Source organism: Excalfactoria chinensis, chromosome 1 (assembly GCF_039878825.1).
Source record: "Excalfactoria chinensis isolate bCotChi1 chromosome 1, bCotChi1.hap2, whole genome shotgun sequence".
Taxonomy (NCBI): Eukaryota; Metazoa; Chordata; class Aves; order Galliformes; family Phasianidae; genus Excalfactoria; species Excalfactoria chinensis.
In genome coordinates, this window is record NC_092825.1 from 86,517,220 (window position 1) to 86,534,392 (window position 17,173).

Here is a 17,173-nt window from a genome sequence, read left to right on the forward strand (position 1 = left end):
GAGCTCTTGAGAAAGATAGCATGTGACTATTGTAATTCAGATTATTACTGGTGATAGTATAGAAATGTGTGTCGAAATTAAACCATATCATCCCCTCTGGCAGTATTTTATACATGGAGGTCCTTAGCCTTCTCATGAAGGTGGTGTCCAAATGATTGCTGGCACTTCATAGACTTTGGCCAAAACAGAAGGGAAAGAAGGAAAGGGGACATCAATCATGGAGCTTATCTTGTTTGGCAGTTGGTAGTTTTCTTTAATAAGAAACTTAACAGATTTCTAGCAGGGCCTGTTCTGGTTTGAAATATAATACTAGAGGGGTAGAGTGGACCAGAAACAGACATCAGGTGAGTGTTTGTCATCAGCTGCTGCTGGGTTTGAAGATTCCTCATACTCAGCAGGCAACATATCCAAGTTCTTTAATCTGGAAAACTTTGGAGAAATGTTGGAGATTCTTAGTCCTCTTTTAACAATATGAAATGAGAAATTAGAAAATTATAAAATAAGCTAAGGGGAAAAAAAGCTTCAGAAGTCCTATAGATCGCCTGTTTTGAAATCAGAGACTACACATAATGGAAGTCAATCTTGGAGGAAGAGAAAGTTTCTATTAAAATGACACTGGATTTCAACAATTGTTTAAAATACACATTTTCTGCTTTCTATATAGTGTATGAGGAAAGAGATTCAATTAAAAAAAAAAAAAAAAAAAAAAAAGAAACCAAAGACATTTAGAATAAAATAATCTCACTCTGAATCAAGGAATGAACATTCATTATTCAATTCAAATTTGGAAAGACAAAGGAAGTTATCAGACTAAATTAACAGGAGCTGACAGCACTGTAGATGACTCATTGCAATTCAAGAATTTTATAACAGTGTAGAAGAAAACATAGAGAGCAGATGGTGCAAAGAATCCTCAGTACAAAACTGAGATCAACACTGAGATCAGGAGCCAGAAACCATCCTTCATCCTAGTACTAGTGTCAAGAAGATGCTGCCATTAAAGTGATTAAAAGTCATGCTGGGTTTCAAGCTTTTTTTCCTTAAATGGTTTCAGTGGATAACCAAATTAGAGCTCTCCTGCAGTTACTGGATTTGAAGAAACTAATTAAAAGAACTTCCCATTGATTCATCATAGGAACATTTTAGCAGTCTTAATATACAAGCAAATAGGATTCACCCATCTTACAAATTTCCAGTTAAAGAGAGCTCTAACAATGAATGGATAACATCTTTAGAGTCTAAATAGTTTCTGTTCTACTGAACAAATCCTATGAGAAGCTGAATTTTTTCCAGTGAAAGCGTTTTTGTTTTTTTTTTTTAAATGACAGTAACTGAAAAAAGTAGAAACTCAGCTAGCTGCAACTTTTTATTACTTAGTCATTTGTCTGTCTCTTTGTACAGTAAGTTTCTGACTAGAAGTCATTTCTTTAAGTAATTATTTTGTCTTTTCAACAGGTAAATTCTGTATGACAAATAGATATGAAATGACAAATCCTTCTGAATGATAAGAAATGGTTAATGGTTACCCTTTAGGTTTTTTGTTTTATTGTATTATGTGTGGTTTGTAGGTGGTGGTGTTGATGCTTTTATAAAAACATCACAGATACACAATATCCAGAGCCTTACACATGCACACCTTCACATTTTGATTTATAGGATGCAGTGCTGGAACTGTGGTACAGGTGTGATGTGAGCATGGTACCTTCAGTTTCAAGTGCGGGTCAAGCACAGCTATTTTACAAGTGGGCTGAAGTAATTATCTTCCATTATTTTGCATCCTGAGTTGTTTCCCAGGGAGAAGACATTGGCTGCTTGCTCAAATGGAAGAATTACTGCAGTGAACTCAGACAGAATATACACTGAAATGGTTGTAGAAATTTGGAAATCAGAACCTGAAGAAAAATGCTCCACATGTGGTGCATATGGAAAATTTACCAATGCTAGGTCAGAATTTGAAGAAGTATAATACCAGTAATCTATATTTTAAAAAGCCTAGAAGGAACAAGTGTTTTCTGCAGTCATGCCCAATCATTTTGCAAGGATTTGGCTATTGGATTAATGAATGCACACTGCAGAGAGGTGAAGCCATGTTCTAGTGAAAATGCCTCAGCTGAAGCACCTCAGGTATGATCAGGCACACAGGTTGGATCAGACTGATCCGTGGAGCTCCTTTAGCCTCCACCTGTAAGTCACAAAAACAGCAAGGTTGGAAAAGACCTACAAGATCATCTAGTCCAACCATCCACCCATCACCAATGATTCCCACTAGACCATGTCCCTCAGCACAATGTCCAGTGTTCCTTGAACACCTCCAGGGTTGGTGACTCTATCACTACCTGACCACTCTTTCAGAGAAGCAGTTATTTCCTAATGTCCAGCCTGAACCTCCTCTGGCACAGCTTGAAGCCATTCCCTCTAGTCCTGTCACCAGTTACATAATAGGCCAACCCCCAGCTCACTACAACCTCCCTTCAGGTAGTTGTAGAGAGCAATAATTCCCCTGAGGCTCCTCTTCTCCATACTGAATAATCCCAGTTCCTTCAGCAGCTCTTCATAAGGCCTGTGCTCCAGACCCCTCACCAGCTTCATGCCAGTGAATGACTCAAAACTACAAACAGTAAACAAACGCATATGAGAGAAGTTGTCTTCATAGGCCCGTGATTTGTGTTTCACAAATACAAATCCATTTGTGCTGTCTTCTGTTTTACTTTCAGCAACCCTGCCTTTGTTCCCTACTTGGAGTAGCTGATTTTACCCCAGAGTAATATTACTAGAACTCAGCTTCACCCTCAATTTTCAACAATAAAAATTTCATTTTAACTGAGGGAGTACTTACACATATCCAGGGGTAACATTTTGGTCCAAATGCGTTTTATTCATTTATTTGTTTATTTTGCTATGCTCAGTTATATGATGCTGTTTGAGGTCTTCCTGAAAAGTGGACTAATCCTTTATTCAGCAAGACAGGATTCTTATTTTTCTCCTTCCCTTGCATCAGGACTATGGTTAAAATGGTGTAAGTGTGGATGGGGGAAGGTTTCCTGTGTGAGTGCTGTTTTGTCCACTTCATATCACTTCTGGTACTTTTTTCTTCTTCTGGTTATTTTCTGTTGAGCTGTTAGCTTTTTATCCCCTCATAAGGACTGGTCTGTTGTACCACAGAATAGTTATCCACAGGGAGAACTGTAAGTGGTTAGAGGTTTATTTTCTGTCTTGCTGACACAGAGAAACTGAGATTGTTACATGTGTGTCTGTGTGTGCAGAGCATCTATTCTTTCAAAGGAAAACAAGCTGTTCTGTTTTCTTTAGCATTTGTTTCTTGAGTTTATTTATTGATTTCATTTCTTAAACTTTCTGAAATATTTACAGGGAAGTAAACAAAGGTGAGGAATTTTGTGACTAGAAGCATATTCCTATTTCATTTTACTAGGGAGACTCCTTTATTCAAAAGATAGAAACAGAAGCCTTAAAAGTGTGTTATTTTTAGAGACAGCTCCTTAGAAACTTTGAAGAGGTTAAGTATGATTCCTAATAGAGAGGAATGAGGGAGGGTGTGTAATAAAGTGGCATATGTTATTGCATTGACAAATAGGGAAAGGTGTAAACCACTGGAAGAACCTTTTTTGGTTTTTTTAATGTATGAGGCAGTCTCAGGAAGCTGGTAGGGCTTCGATGTGTTGTTCAGTAGCTGATCAGCTTTCTCTGAACAGATGAACAGCTTTCTCTCTTCAAGACTGTTGAAAGATGTGACTGGTTTTGTTGTTGGATTTAGGAAAGATTCATGTCAATACTTGTTAAGCAGGTTTAGTATCTGGAAAGTATTAGACTTATTTTGCCTTACTTGACCACCTTAATAAAGTAAGCATATCAAGTTTCTTGTAATTGAATTTTTGGCCCATTTGACACTGTTACATAGAATGTCCTTCTGTGTCCTTCTTTTCTAAAAGGGCAGCAAATCCAACTCCCCAGATAGGTTAAACCTACAGTGAGATCTTGGGTTCATTCACCCATGTTTAGCCCTTTTCAAAAGCCACTGGAAGCAGTTCCTGCTCACCACACAGCTTCAGCCCTGTGGCATCAGTTTCTGCAGGTAGGTCAGGGCACCTCTGTTTCTATGGCTTGCCCTAACCCTGTCACTGCCCTCCCCTAACAAACCAGCTGTTGAATACATCCAACCACTGCCCTGATGGACTGTAATTCTCTTGCTTGTTGCAGCCCAGTTGGCTGGAATGGAGTATGTTATGCCTGTTTAAGTTGTGTAACATTGTTTTACCCCAAGGAGCAAGCCAAATGTTTGTTCTACTCTGGCTGAGCTATGATGCTTAACATAGGGTAACCTGAGTTTGCTGCCTCTGAAACACAGCAGTGCTCTGGACATGACATCCTCAGAGTGGGCAGCACATCCTGCTCATGCACAGACAGTACTGGAGACTGACTGGGGCACTTCTTTCTGGGTGAGAATTTTTGTATTATATAGCCATTGCTTAGAAGCTGGTCTGCACTTTAATAAAGGAGTTACTGGTGTGCACTTGAAACGTTAATTTCCAGGTTATATGGTTTCCTGAGAATTGCCATCTGGCATGCTTTTCTGCCTGGAGGTCACTCAAAGTTACCTCGGGTTGGTATCCTAAGACAGTAGGTTGAAAGGATGAACAGTGTACTTTGTCTTTAACCCGTAGTTATCCTTTTCCCTTTCAGCACCCTCCTTGATAGGTATGGTAAGGAAGGACTGGGCTTCCCAAAACAGCATTGCCCTCTCCTGGCAAGAGCCGGACTTTCCCCATGGAGCCATTCTGGACTACGAGATCAAGTACTATGAGAAAGTAGGTCTCACTTACAGCATCACCCAAACTCAGATCCTAAAAACTAATATGTTATATACTTTTTTATATTTAAAAGATAGTTAAAACTTTTCACTTGATGCCGCGTACAATGCTTTTTAAGTAGACATTTTGTTTTGTATCGAGTCTTTGTTGTTGTACTTCTGACTTGTTAATGACTGTCTTGTTTCACATCAGAACCAAGTAGAACAAGCAGGCAGTTCATAGCAACTCATAGCAGCAGCAATTATGAACGTAACAGATCAGAGACTCAAACATATTTTTATATATGAACTGTAATGACACTGAAACAATATGGTGAAAGTGAACGTGAAAATTTGATTTAATGATGGATTACATCAGCCTTGTTTAGAAGGTTACAAGAGATAGAAACTGCAATGCATTTTTACCAGATTTCTGGTATTTTGAGAAAGTTATGTGGTTTCACATCAAACTGGACAGTCACATGCATTACAAGGAAAGATACAACATGTCTTATCAAAGCACAATCTGAAGCCTGCTTCTCCCAAAGCAGAAAACGCATTTCATCGTTTCCAGCTGACTACAGGACCTTGCACAAGTATAAAATGTAATGTTAATCAGTGGCTTTACTCCTAGAGATATAGGAAGGAAAATCTTAGTGTCTGTGTCTTAAGCAGTAACATTCTTGATGTTTCCCTGTTCTCATCTGAAAGTCACAATGGAGCTAATGGATAAGTGAGAAGATCACAATGAGCAGTAACGTAAGCCAAGACATGAACAACAGATTTAATGATTTTAGGCTCCATAAATATCAGAATTTCCTTCCCTGGCTGCCCTTCTTTATTGAGATTATGCAGCTTTAATGATGCAGGAAAAAAAGAGTAAACTTGAAAAAAATTCAGCACTTTAAATAGTATGTCTAGAGAGAGGAAACAGACCAATTGCTTAGAACATTTGGTAGCCAAAGCAAGATAAACGTATTTTCACACACTAGTGGAGCTCTTTCAAGTTTTGATCCATTACCATAGTAAACTACACTGTGACTTGCACTGACCACTTTTTATCAATATTAAAATAACAATCAAGTGAATGAAAATATGCACTTTACACCACTTTAGTCTGTTTCTACAGCAAAAAGATCATTTTCTGTTCTTTTATAAAGCCTATGGAATATTTTTTTTTTTTTTTTTTAACTATTAACTTCTCTTTGCCCTTAGGTGTCGGGAGATAAATGCACTGCTGGCATTTTCCAGTACTCTTGTACAGGAATTATTTTCTCCCTAAGTCACTAACTGGCCTGCATATACAGCTCTTGAGTACACCTTTTATTAGGAAGGTGTGCTTTCCTCCGTCAAGGCTATGTAATAGGTAGAATGAGATACACAATCCAGCTCCCACAGTATAAGCAGGTCACTTATTTGAGCAGAGAAATAGCTATGTGACTGATTTGCAAGACCAGATTCAAGAGCAGAGAGGTGAATAATCTAATCCTGCAAAATACTCTGCTGATTTGCAGTATCAAGTTACAAAATGTGATTTTATACAACTTTGATCCACTTTGTTTATATTTAAATATTGCTGGCAAAGCATAGATTACAGTTATACCACTGGGTAAGTATAGTGGCCAGATGTGAAGAAGATTTGTATACTGAAAAAAAGAATAGATGGACAGCGTCTACCTCAAAGCCAGAAAATAATCACATGGGCTTTAACAAATTCTTTCTGCACCTTGAGTCTCTGTATATAAAATAGCACAGTCTGTGTATGTCAGGTGTTTGTACAGCAAGTGTTACCTTTTAGGCTTCCCAGTAACCCCAGAAGAGGAAAGCATCAGCATTTGTTTTATCAGCACTAGTGACAAAATAGGGGTGATGCTGCAGAGCTACAAGAGATGTGATAAATGAGAGGAATCTACCATAAAGACATCCCTCTCTTGGAGAGTTAAAAAAAAATGCAGCTGAAGCTCAAAAACAATATAAGTATGAAAAGTCCAGAAATGTTCTTAATGTCTTAAGGAGACACTACAAATGCAAAAAACAGTATCCATTTGCCTTAGGTGCTGTTAAACAAATGAGTTAGTAAATTGGAACAGATTTTGTCATCCCATCCATATCCCTTTTTACCTGCCATCTGTATCCAAAAATAAAAGAGGTGTTGTTCTTACAATATAAGAAATTGAATATCTTCATCAAATATAAACAATATTAAAATCTCAACAGATTGCACCAGTTTCTTAACTTTAAAGATTAAGTTTTATAAGCACAAATATCTATAGGATTCCAGGGTGATATGTGCAAAACTATCAAGAAGACACTAGGGACTTTAGGGCAGCATGCTGTCTTCTAGTTGCAACCAGAGGGAATTCTACAGCTCATAAGTGAAAGTCACTTCTGGTCATGTGCCCCCAAGGTTTCATGGAAGATATGTCAGTTTACAGAAATCCAGGAGCCATGTAACAAAAGACAGTGAACTCGCCACAGAATGAGGCTATTTCCAGTAATTTTATGAGTAGCATAAATTAGTGATGGTGAACCCAAAAGACACAGGAGCATTCTTCCATGCATACCCAGAATGAGCGTGTGTAATTAATGAATATGCTGATAGTACAATAAGGAAATATACAGAAGAGTTAGGCTAACAAGATGTTATATCTCTAAAAGAGATCCTTCCAGAGTGGTAGTCAACTCTTAAATGGGATCTAGGAAAGGACCCAGGCTCCACTCCTTCTGGTAGCACAGAATTGCTTTTGCTTGTGCTCCCAGGGCTGACTTATTGCTCTCCTCAGGTGGTTAGTCAGCGGTTCAGGCTGTGATTCAGTAGTTCCCATACAGAGCAGAACAAGGGAAAAAGGCCAGACTGTGTGAGGTATGCGTGGCAGTTGTATTTATAGTCTCAAGCAAAAAATTGCACACAAAGTACCATAGAAAAATCAAGCTCATAATCTCTCTGTGAAAAACAGATTCATATATTCTGAGAAAAACAGTACCATGTAATTGAGAAGTAGAGAAGGAAAGTTATGCAAGACTATTAATATACTGTAAACATGGAAGCCATGCATTAATCTAAAAATATAATAAATCGGCTCAGTAATTTGACTGCTTTAATGCACTTTTTTCCACGTGACCTTCATTTCTTCAGTGAATTATTGAAAAATGTGCAGACCCATAATTTTAACAAAGTATTGTTTGCTTTTCTATCAGTCTTTAAAAATGAAAATCTTGAGGAAAATTTTGGAAAAGTAAAATCAGTTGTAATCCAGTACTGCATGTATCCCATGGATTATTATTTTTTATTTCTTATTTAGGAATGTGCTCATGTATATTTGTGTAGTTGGCTGACATAGGTTCACTCTTTTCTGCATCTTTTCAACCAACAGTGCGGTGAAAGTAATCAGTCCAAGATGCTATGGGTTTCTGTTGTAGGGAAGACAGAAAGTTTTCAATTGCATAAATATTTGCGTGCTATAATCAGAAATAGAGTATTATGATCCTGAACTAATCATGTATGTTGAGGCTTGGTAGTTGAAATGTCTTATTTTTGGTAGATTTTGAATCATTCTGAAGATTTTGCTGTTCGCAACATTTGTCACATTAGACAACGAATCCCTATTGCAACACACAAAGAACCCATTACGTGTTTGACCTTATAGATCTAAGATGTACTCTGAAAAGCATTTCTTCATAGATCTTCGTAGTCTTCATATATACTAAACATTTGCAAGTTATCTCCACTGATAAAGGATATCTACTGTATTCTACCGTCTGTTGTCTATTCATTCTATTTTACAGTCCTTTAATATCTTCCACAAATAGCAAAGTACTTTTAGAGGAAAAAAAAAAATATTTCATAGGCATTATTGCCTTTCTCTTCAGAAGCCAAACTCCAAATTTCAATATAACCTCAGTTTTATTGCTAATAGAAGTCATTTTTTTCCTTCACACTTTAAAACTGTCTCAGACTCTGACTAAAGCTTTTAATTTTTTTAAAGATTCTGGGGCTTCATAATCTATTCACCTACCAAAAGACTGAATTCTCAAATCAGATGAAGGATAAGATATGACCTTGTCACAGCTTCGTAATGAAGCTTAATTCTTCTCTAGGAATTCTCTCATGGGAAATAAGGCAGGGTACACAGTGGGTATAAACTATACCAGCTGCATTTGAGGTGGATTTGAGGTGGTGTTGTTAAACTGGGAAACGCTTTTTCCTCCCCTCCCACCCAAACCTTCAAAGGTAATCATCAAAAATTAGCATTCCCTGAAAGCAGTGTTAAGCATACCAAGCTGTGTACATATCAGAAACTATATTAAGTTCTCCCACATGGCACAAATACACCAGCTGTATGTTTTCTGCTACAAGATAATATTTAAGTAGCAGACAAATCTGGTCTATAGGGAAGAGATTTTATAGAATGCACCCTAGCAATATCCCAAGGCATTGCAATGATATCTTGAATCAGAGTATCTTCTAGAGCAGGATAAGGAAAGACTGGTTGATATTTCACTTCCACGTCCTTTGATGAAATTTGCACCAGAGTCAAATCCCTTTGACAAAATACTTCATTTCTAGCAGATTCAGTTCGCAGCTTACAGGTAGTTTTCACATAAAAAATTTAATGCACCTCTAAATGACCCCAAGTGGGCAAGATATGTGGGATGTCAGATATGACTGCTTCTCTACTCCAGTATTAATTGGAGTTGAATTAATAAGTAAAAGAGAGAAAATAGCCAGGCAGTAGAGGTAAAGGGGAAATTAGTTTCCCAATGAGATTCTCAAAAGAGATGAAACGCTGATGAAGCAGATAGATAGATGAAAGCAACAGATTTAAAGAATTAGAAAGCTGTATGACCTTGTTAATTTTTCTATCATTTTGCAGCTGAATTAACTTGGGGAGTGATACTCTTCCTTAAACTCTAATATTAAACAAACACTGCCATTTCTTTGAATATTCATTGGTATGAATTAAAATGAAGCATTCTGGGTAGGAAAATACATAGGAGAGTTTGTGGAAAATGCCTTGATAGGAGTAACATGAAGATTTAAGAATATCAGTGTGTAACAAATTTTGAATGACAGAATTATTCTTACTGAGATTAATGTGGAAAATGTTAAACAAGAAAGTAATTTTCTCTTGCTGAATTGTATGCCTACAATACTATTCTGTAGTTTAAAGCAAATTTCTCTGTGTAGATACACACACACTATATTATTTCAAAGTCATGGAAGTGTGTACGTACAATATATTACATACAGTGTACTTTGACAGCAAAAAAAGATTTGTCACTAGGTGCACGTACGAAGATATGAACTGATATTATTGCTATTTTTCCCACATTTTCCGAGGAATAGAGCATCTGATGTTATGCTCAGTTCCATGCTGAAACTAGCACAGCAGCAGCATGCTGCTTGGAGCCCTGGAGACACATCACGTTGGCTTTTGCCTGTGTGCTCAGAGTGTTTCATTCCAGCCTTTTTTCCCACATGAATTGCCAGTTTAGGGTGTGTGACTCATCACTGTTAGGGCAACAGATGTTGCTGTGTGAGGTTTAGTGAAGAAAGCATTTCATCATCTATTTTTGTAAAGATGAATTCATCTGTGCTCAGGCAATATGCACATATTGTTGCGTTTCTCGCCTTTTTTCTCTCTGCCAAAATACTCGGCCCTACTCAAGTATCAACCTGAATGTTAGTTTCAAGGAAAAAGAGCCATGTGTATTCATTGGTCAAAACACAGACAGTTAAGAAGTTACGTCATGGAGATAAGGCAGTCCCCTGAATTTCTGGATGGCATTTTGGGAAATTCGATCAAAATTATCTTCTTCTCTACTTTAGACCTGTGCCTTTCTGCGAGGACTGTGAGATGTATCAGATTTGTTGTCTCTTGACATCTGTGTTAATCAATCACTCCAGTCTTTCCAGATCATTAGTTACTAATTTCAGTAGAGTTTAACTGAGTTAGAAGGGTCATAACTTATCAGATGCAACTATGGTGCAACTCCATTACGTCCCTCATGTGCCAGCTACTTCTTCCTTGGATCAGATGTTGATTTTATCTTGGATTTTTAAATCATGAATAGCAATACATGCATCAGCTCCAATCCGCATGAAGCTGAATGGAGCTGCTGGTGTGTTGCGTTCTTCAGGAGCAGGCACATATCAGCTGGTGTTGCTGAGGCCAGATAGCTAGCATGTACTGCTTCCTTCTCCAGGTATATTCTTCTGCTCTTTCTAGATGTACCGTAGCATGATGCCCTTGCAGGAAAAGGACAATCCTTAGTCTCATGCTAACCACTTTTTTTTTAATGAATTGAATGTGGCATAAGTAGAAATGTATTTCTTACAAATAAATAATCTACAAATTAATGAAGTGTTTCAGTCGTTACTAGAAGAAAGAAATGTAAGGCCCATGAGATACAGCATGTTCTTATATAAACAGAGCACTGAGAGTTTTGAATGTGTAAGATCTTTTGGCCAGCTGCACTGAACACAAACACTGGTGTTTGACCAAAGCAACAGGAGCAGATTGGCATGTCACTTCAAGCTCATGGCTCCACAGAGCACTTATGGCTTTCCTGGACATCCAGAGCTCCTGGGAAATGAACCATGTCTGGGAAATGTTTTTAAAAAATAATCACTGCAGATGTACTTTGGGAGATAATCATTAAAATGAAATCTCCTAGCTTATTTTAGCACAGCAAGTGATGTTAAACAAGCTTCTCAGTTTTGCTATTCTGCTGTTATTAACCTACTTTCCCAAGGGAAGGACTGTGAAAGGCTGAAATTCTGAAAAGGGAAGAAAATAGGTCTCTGAACTGTTGAAAATAAGAGTGAATGATTATGAGACTCTGACCAGATACAGTTTTTGCCTGTGGAAAAAAACTTAAAAGGCCTTACAGCAGCCATTATTAATGACACTGATATAATTACTATTAGGAGAAATAGAGATCTTACTTCTAAATATCAAGTGCATGTAATAAAGAGTTTGTCAAGGAAGTTCAGTGCTAGATCAGCTTCATGAGGCACCTGGTTTGGCCTGTCTTCTAATAGCTTTCTTCAGTTGTATAGAACTAGCTTCTAAGCATTTGTATTTTATAATAAAGTGGCCTTTGGAACTGTTACTGTGGTTGTTGTTGCTGAATAAAAAAACGAATCTTGCTGAGAAACACAGTGATGTTTAGGTTGCTGTCGTGGATTTGATTAAAAAAACAAAAAACAAAAACAAAAAAACAACCATAATTCATTCTCTGCTGATCTTGTTTACTTGTCTGTAGACAATACGCTTTCCCCCAAGGAGAATCGTGTGCACAATCCATATTGTAGAAACTGCAAGAAGAGCCACACAAATGTAGAAGAGCATTAATGGTTTTGAATGACTTGTTTACAAAGTCTTTCAAAAGATGTATGCGTGGAAATGCAGACTATTTATTGGACAACGAACTTAACATCACACAGCTAGATCCATGCCTCAGAGAAATTTAAGGAAGCTAAATCCACCAGTAGTTGGGGTTGATTCCTAAGAAAATATTTTTTTTTCTTTTCTTTTTTTTTTTTTTTTTCCTAGCTATTCAGCAATTTAACTTCAAAAAAAAATTATAATTTATTGACACATCAAGAATCGTAATGTAAGCCACGGGAATCTACTGTTAAGTGTGAGCATGTGATTAGATGAGCTGAAAAATCAGAAGAACGTCATATTTTACAATGCATTAAAGTTCAGCTCACTCCTGAGATCAAACCAGATACGATTTTGATGACTGTGCTGTAAAAAAGAAATGTTGTCTTTCCGGAGTCAATATATCAATTTCACAGAAGGAAATGTTAACTTTGCTTAATCTTGAATTGGCAAATAAGAGAATGCACTCTAAACTTAAGATATTGTTATTGTAGTTGCACTTGAGTGTAGAAACCACTAAGTTTTAGTAACATCTGAATCTAATGAAACTTTTAACTCTCTCAGGTACCATAACATGCAGTCAAGTGTCATACTTTTATTTTGAAAGTTTGATGTATTTCCAGAAAAAGAACAGTGAATTTCATGAGCAGCATTCTAGATCAGTGCGTAACTAGTATGGCTGCTAAATGACCATCTATGCAAGAATAATTTCCTTATTTGCATGTTAAATACAATGTCCCCATAATCATTACTCTAAAACCTGTCAGTTATTTCCTTTACGGTTTCATAAAATAAGTATTTAGTTCCCAAAAGCCTTCATCTGTGAGCCCAAACTGTTTTAAAAACAGTAGCTTGGTCAGTGTTTTAATAATACATAAGCTCTTTTCAAGGATTACTCTTTCCCAACCATAAAGATGAGTTCACAGAATAAATCAGGAATATATGTACTTTGAGACATGAGCAAGGTTATAACTTTTTCTAAATGAAGGAATGTTCCAGTACAGAATATTATTTCACTTACACTTTTTCTGTACTCCTTAATACAGGGTATATTTAGATATATTTGGATATACAGGATGTATTTAGGATATATTTGAACAAATAGAGGTGAATATACATGTATTCCTTTTTAGGGTAATAGAGAATGTTCTTTCTTTTCCTCCTTTTTCTTCTAAGACTGCATAGCAAACGCACAGTAATCATTCAGAAGAATAGATTCCACTTTTACTTTTTTTAAGCACAAGAATAGAAATAAAACCACTGACTGCATAATGTAGGCAAACTCTTTTGTTTCACGTTATTATGTCCCCAGAGCATTTATGCTAATAGAAGAGAGGAAAACAGACAGGGAAAAAGGAAGGGAAGGTGATTTAGGAACAGCCATTCTATTTTAATGCAATAAGCCAAATTTTCCATATATAATATTACTGTAAGCCTTACTATAAGCCTTTTATACTGAGTAAGAGTTGTGTTACGTTCTTTTTGATAGAGTCAAAAATGGAGATGAGACAAGCCTTTCATTTTAAAGCATGATTTCATTAGCCAACTCAAATTTGTAGAAAGGGTATGTTATTTATTAATTCCCGTATAGTTTTTTTGTACTCCACTACAGTAACTTTTGTTTTGTTGACATAAAGTTATATATATATATATACACACACATATAAAATATATATATATAATGCTACTTATACATACACATATATTAGTATTAATATTTTCAAAGTGCCCTTTCTTAATGTTCTTGCCAGGGAGGCTGAGTTGACAACTTATTATTATGTACTCCTTACCGAGCTGTTAATAGCTTTAGAATCTTTTCCAGGAATTCACCTGCTGCTCATAAAAACATTTACGTTACTGTAGGAACTTCAGCTGGTTGATACATGTTCTGTTTGTAGTGACCTTGCTAAAACACTATGTTATTCTTCCATAGATTGTCTAAAGGTCTAGCTTATTATGCTATCACAATAACAATTGTTTTGTGAATGAGACTGTTCTTTTTAAAAAAGATACTGTCACATGCTTCTAAACTGAGGTTTTTAATAACTGAAAATGCATTTCTTTAAACTAAGCTGGTTATATTGGAAATAGAAATTTATATGATAGAAAATAAAATCAGAATTTGCTTTCAAAGTACAAAATAATCATTTCTCCTATATAAGGTAAACTGTTATCAAAGCATGAACCTCTGATTAACCATCTGAGGCAAGCCATGAGTCAGCTGTGGGAGAACAAGGGGAAGGTAATTCAGCTGTGCTCCCAGAAGGGATGCAGCTTAACTCCACCTCTCCCTAGATCCTATTTAAGGGCTGACCACCACTAAGGTAGCCTCTCTTTCTGGAGGCTGCTCCTGTGTGGAGTTTTTGTGGTGAGCCTCAACTGAAAGCCTGGGGAGTCTTTTCTTAGATACCCTCTGGCTATCTGTTTACTCTGTAATTACAACTATACATTGCTAACGTATAAGATTGCTTGCTTTGTCCTTCATAATGTATGCTGAACTACATAGAAAGTGATTTAACTGCTGGATCTCACAGTGTATTTCGTGGAAAAATGGCATACAGGTTGACAAACAACATAACACGATGAGTGAACAATTGGCTGATGGCTCTGGCTCAAAGAAAACACTGCAGGGTGCTGAGGGCACCAATGCTGCACAACTGGGGAGCATTTCCAGGAAGATATGAACCATATGCTGACTGAGATTGGAAGGGGCCTCATTAGGTCTACTGGTCCCAGAACAACAGCAAGGGGAGCTCAGTTTTTCTAACCTGATGTTAATCTCAGTTTTACAGTACTTAACAGCACCAGTGTTAGTAGCCTGTTTTCTGAAGCCTTGAAGTTACTAATTCATTTGGTCACAGCCAGTGCAGGTACATGAAGGAAATGTTTGATTTAATTTCATTTCTGCATTAAGATTCCCTTTCTAGATGACTCAGGGAAGACAGTAGATGCATTCTTTTGGATTTCAGCAGAGCTTACAGTGCTTTTTCATGGGGTATGCTTCTGGATCAAATGGCCGGCATACAGCTGCACAGAAATATAATACAGTTGGTGAACAATCAGCTGTTGGGTCAGGCTCAAAGGGCTATGTAGATGTGGTTACATCAGGCTGGCAGCCAGTCACTAGTGGGGTTCCCCAGGTCTCCATTTTAGAGCCAGTTCCCTTCACTGTTTTTATAAATGATTTGGGTGCAAAACTTGAATGCATACGAAGTCTATTTGTGGACAGTGCTAAACAGAGAAGAGGTGCTGACTCCCTCAAAGGCAGAGATGATGACCAACTGGAGGGCTGGGCAATCACCAACCACATGGAGTTCAACAAGTGCAAGCTCTGGATTTGACACCTGGGACAGGGCAACCACAGTAACAAGCCATGGCATAACATTGCTGGTTACATCCAAAAGGAGTAATTCTGCTATGTTCTTCTTACAATTAAGGTGCACTGACTTGAATACCTGCTAGGCCTATTTCTATGCCTTATTCATTCAGTGCATTCCCAGTTGACATAGCTGGACAGGTAATCACCAAGTACTTGGCAACCAGGAAGATTTGAAGGGGAGTATTTCTTACTTCATATTTAGAGAAGCAGAGCTTCCTAACCTACTATAAAGTGGTTTCCCTACTCCATACTTTCTACAAGAACCACACTGTATAGTAACTGTACTACCAGATATTAGAAATAACTGGTAGCAGTAAAGAAGTGTCAGAATGCTGTAAATATAATGCAGATCAGTAATTCTAAAATACAAAACTAGCAAGCATGCCTTAAAAATGACAGTCTGATACTTAATGCCAAACTAAAAATGCACAGATAACTGGAATAAACAGCTCCAGTTCTTTTCAGTGGTCATGCCATTAAGTGCCTGTACTATGAAGGTAACTCAAGGGCTTAGATCTGTGCTCTCACAAGAAGTTTAACTTCTTTAAAACTTATTTTTAAGGAAATAAATTAGACTTCTGGGATTCTCTCTTCTCCCCTCCTCCACTGTTTATCCTGACCTGACAAAAGCATGATGGACAGTCTGTTCTGGATAGTCAGAAGGGCAGAGAAGCAGAGAGCAAGCAGAAAGACAAGGATCAATTGAATCTTATCCTTTGGCTCAGTTCAGCAGATAGAAATAGTCCTCATTTTAACACCAAAAGTCACTCCTAGGGACCTCCCATCAGTTCTACCATCATTCAATAAATATATTCTATAAATATATACATTCTATAAATATATTCTGATGTAACTTGAATAAATTGTAACCTACTGATGTTAACTAAAAAAGGAATTTCTTTCCAGAATTAAAAGGCTTTTATTTAAAAGCTAGCAGCAGATACAAACTCATACAAGATGCTTTCTGTGATTCAATTAAAATGGTAGTACGTATTGTTGGGATTCTAATTAAAAAGTAACTTAAAATCTGTAATTTTGTTAAGTTTTGACATTACTGATCATAGACAGAAGAAGAGACAGGAGAGAGCAGTGTGGAGGAGTGCAGTGATATGGCCATGTCTGTGACAGCAGCAGGATAAGGCACGCTGCTGGTGGAGGCAGGAGGAGAGGAGAGGCAGCACTACAGCCTAGGTAGGAATATATTCTATTGCAAAGGGAACAAGGAAAGTGTACATTCATCTGCTGTCCCAGGAACAAATTATTTTATTTATGTATACAGTTCATCTTAGAACCAATCTTTAAATCAGCCCTTTCACCCTTCCTGTCCTCTCACCCTTAAGGGATGAAATCTGCTTGAGAAGGAGTTGCAAAGACTTGTTGCTTCAAAAGGTTTTTTAAGACTGTTTGTTTGTTTGTTTTCCTATGGGCACATGTATAAATGTACCTGCTACACAAAGCAGTTAAAATTTTCACATGAAGTCTTGCAAACCTGAAAATATACAGAACAATCCAAAGTAGCTCGTATCTTTGGGAGCTGAAGTAGTAAGAAAATTTGAATGAGTGATGAGAAAAAGGTCTTCAGGAACAGATGGAGAGGCT

At 37.2% G+C, this 17,173-nt stretch overlaps 1 protein-coding gene across 5 annotated transcripts in view; it reads left to right on the top strand.

The window, feature by feature from the left end:
• The window catches only part of EPHA6 (EPH receptor A6), a 463,816-nt gene that overhangs the window by 309,504 nt on the left and 137,139 nt on the right, over positions 1 to 17,173 (top strand). For 4 of the 5 annotated variants that reach the window (XM_072332791.1, XM_072332808.1, XM_072332800.1 and 1 more), the window contains exon 6: positions 4,699 to 4,823. The exons of the other annotated variant lie outside the window; for it this stretch is intronic. In XM_072332791.1, the coding sequence (XP_072188892.1) occupies positions 4,699 to 4,823 (125 nt within the window). The remainder of the gene's footprint in view (positions 1 to 4,698; positions 4,824 to 17,173) is intronic. 5 annotated transcript variants of the gene reach the window in all.